The sequence below is a fragment of the Echinococcus granulosus genome (genome assembly GCF_000524195.1).
Source record: "Echinococcus granulosus chromosome Unknown EG_S00021, whole genome shotgun sequence".
NCBI lineage: Eukaryota > Metazoa > Platyhelminthes > Cestoda > Cyclophyllidea > Taeniidae > Echinococcus > Echinococcus granulosus.
The window spans coordinates 1-2,535 of record NW_020170401.1 but is presented as its reverse complement, the minus strand read 5'-3'; the positions used below and the strand labels follow the sequence as shown (position 1 = coordinate 2,535).

At 42.2% G+C, this 2,535-nt stretch overlaps 1 protein-coding gene across 1 annotated transcript in view; it reads left to right on the top strand. All coding sequences in view use genetic code 11, as the record gives it.

Annotated features, from left to right (window-relative positions):
• Window positions 1–2,243, top strand: part of EGR_03766 (hypothetical protein) — a gene marked incomplete at both ends in the record, with an annotated part of 12,520 nt that extends 10,277 nt beyond the window's left edge. Inside the window, 2 exons of the mRNA XM_024493015.1 lie at window positions 1,024–1,171; window positions 2,096–2,243. Of these exons, the coding sequence (XP_024352476.1) occupies window positions 1,024–1,171; window positions 2,096–2,243 (296 nt within the window). The remainder of the gene's footprint in view (window positions 1–1,023; window positions 1,172–2,095) is intronic.
• Between the last annotated feature and the right edge of the window lie 292 nt (window positions 2,244–2,535).

The window sequence follows — 2,535 nt, the reverse complement described above, 5'->3', positions numbered from 1 at the left end:
ACACCGACGGATCAGCCGACAATGTTCCGGAGTATATACTACGACCTGAAAGAAAGTATAAGAAGAGCTTTTAACAGCGCATGCAAACATTTACGGCTGTCTTATACCAGGCAGAAGAAATATTATGACCGACATTGCCGGACGAACGTCTACCGAGAAGGCGACTTAGTGCAAATTTACAGACCGGTTCCCCCACCTGGAACACACTGTAAGTTCCATCACCCCTGGAGTAGGGACCCATTTCGGGTAGTGAAGGCGCTCTCGCCCACAAACTACCTCGTCCGCAACGCACAACTGCGTACCCAGCCTGTAACCGTTCATCACAACAAGATGAGACCATATAAAGGGCCACCTCCGGTTGGTTACGAAGATGAGGTTTACGTCCTGAGCGAAGACAGGAGACCGCCGGTTAAGAACCTCAATGGGAGCTCATAAGTGGTAGCACCGGGGACGGCGCTAAAAGGACGAAGGGGCTATGTAATGCTTATGTTGTTTTAATGTGCCTTTCAGGGAGGCGGCAAGCAGGAAATTCGAGCCTTGTAACCGGATTGTCCTCTCCCTTACCTAATGACTGCGGCTCCCCTCCTTCTTGAATATTGCATTTTACCTATCCATCTTGTCACCTTTAATAAAGATGTCCAAAGCAAATCAACCGGGCTTGTCTAGGAACGCTAGGAATCGGGAAGCGGAGACCGAGGAGCCTCGTTCAGGACACATCACCATCGAGAATGTGATGGGAGTACTGGGAGAAAAGACGAGATGAAATAAAGTTAAGTTTGTTAAGGCAAGAGCCAGATTAATTGCTTGCAGAGAGAAGGACCATCATCACAACAAAGTTCGCGGCAGCAAGTTATTTGGTTGCAATTCAATGCATTGATCAAAACTGAGTCAGATGCATAAGCCCGACCAACTTTGAAAAAGAGTCTCGATAGAGGGATTTCCCACTCTGCATCTCCGTCTTGCTTCTACTTTCGGTACTTTACCTTGTCCTCTGGTTTTCTGAAATTATTTAAAATGCGTCAGCATGTGAAACAAAATCTCAAATGAAGCACATTTCATTCCAAAAAATCCAGTTGCTGTTAATAATGAAAACTTTTAATTTTAGGCGAATTCTCTATAAAGACAGATATGATGCATTTAAAATGGTTTTTACTCCTTTTTCTGGCAAAAAGTATGCTATTGCCCTTCCACCTTAGTTTACTGGCTCTTTGTTTTGCACCTGAACTCATTTAATAGTAAATTACAAAAACTATGTAATTAATATACAAATAAGATAATGGGCTCTAATACCTTGTTCCCTTTCGATGGACTCAGCAAAACAATCTGATTTGCATCTTTTTGTTTGAATTCGTCGAAACCCCGCTGACATTGTTGTGTGCTTGGGTTCGTTTGGGTTATCGGTGCCTTTTGTGCACTAAGGGAAGCTACGTTGAATCATAGGCTTTTACCGGCCTTGGCATGATACTTCATAGTGTCGTTGATCACGAACTTAGCTGATGCCTACGTGCAATTGAATTCGTCATGCCTGAACTGAATTCCCTGCCTCACACAAATTGGCAGCGTGGGATTTGGGTTTGCACGTGGGTTTTGTTTTTAACGCATAAATATAATGATTCTACAAACCTGAAGCTATTCGGCAAAATATTTGCATGAATAGAGGCCGAAGTGCTTGTTTGCGCTGAGGGGACTTGTCGGTATTCTATGTTTTCACTAATGAGACCTTGCAATTTTATTTTCCTTGTATTTGCATTGCATCACACGCCATTGCCTTATAATGTCGCTGACAGAATTTGATTGGCATAAATTTTAATTCACGAATTCTTCCATTATTTATTGAGCTATGTCCAGTTGTGCAGTGTGTTTCCTGGCTGGCGTGCTATGTGATTCAATCTTGCAAAATAAGTGTGTAAAATTGCTTTGTCGTCAAATAGTAGAAAGTGGAAGCCATTTGTTTGGGACATATTAGGATGTGCGATGACATTTCCTTTGCCATTAACAAAATTTATACCCATAAACGAAGTACTTGTAGACCTCCCTCGGTTTTTTCCTTAGTTTTCTGGGTTGATCCATTTTGGTTTTTCCGTTTGCATTTTAGGAGGGACGTAGGGATAACAGTTTGCCCGGAAGGCATTGGATCAGTGCTCAATATCCCCGAAAATGACATTCAGATGGAGAAGTGCTTACGTTCTCATTCATTTGTCTATGCATGGACTCATTTGATTAATAGTTGGATGTTCTTTTGACGATGAAATTTGAACATGGAATATGCACAAGTGGGCTTCTAACTTTGGCTGTGGAGTCCCGCAGTGGCGTAGGAATGTGATGACAAGAAGTACAAAGTGATAGCTGGTCGACGTCTGCTGTGTTGTAATTGAGCGGGCGACAGATGCTTTCCAGAATGTTTTTTTGTTGTTATCCCTACTCGATACATCCAGATCGTATTTTTCTCATCTAGTGTTTTGTCACTGTTGCGTAAACATTTTTATAATCAAATTTAGTGCATCTGACTGATGGCAAGTGGATGCATATTTGGTT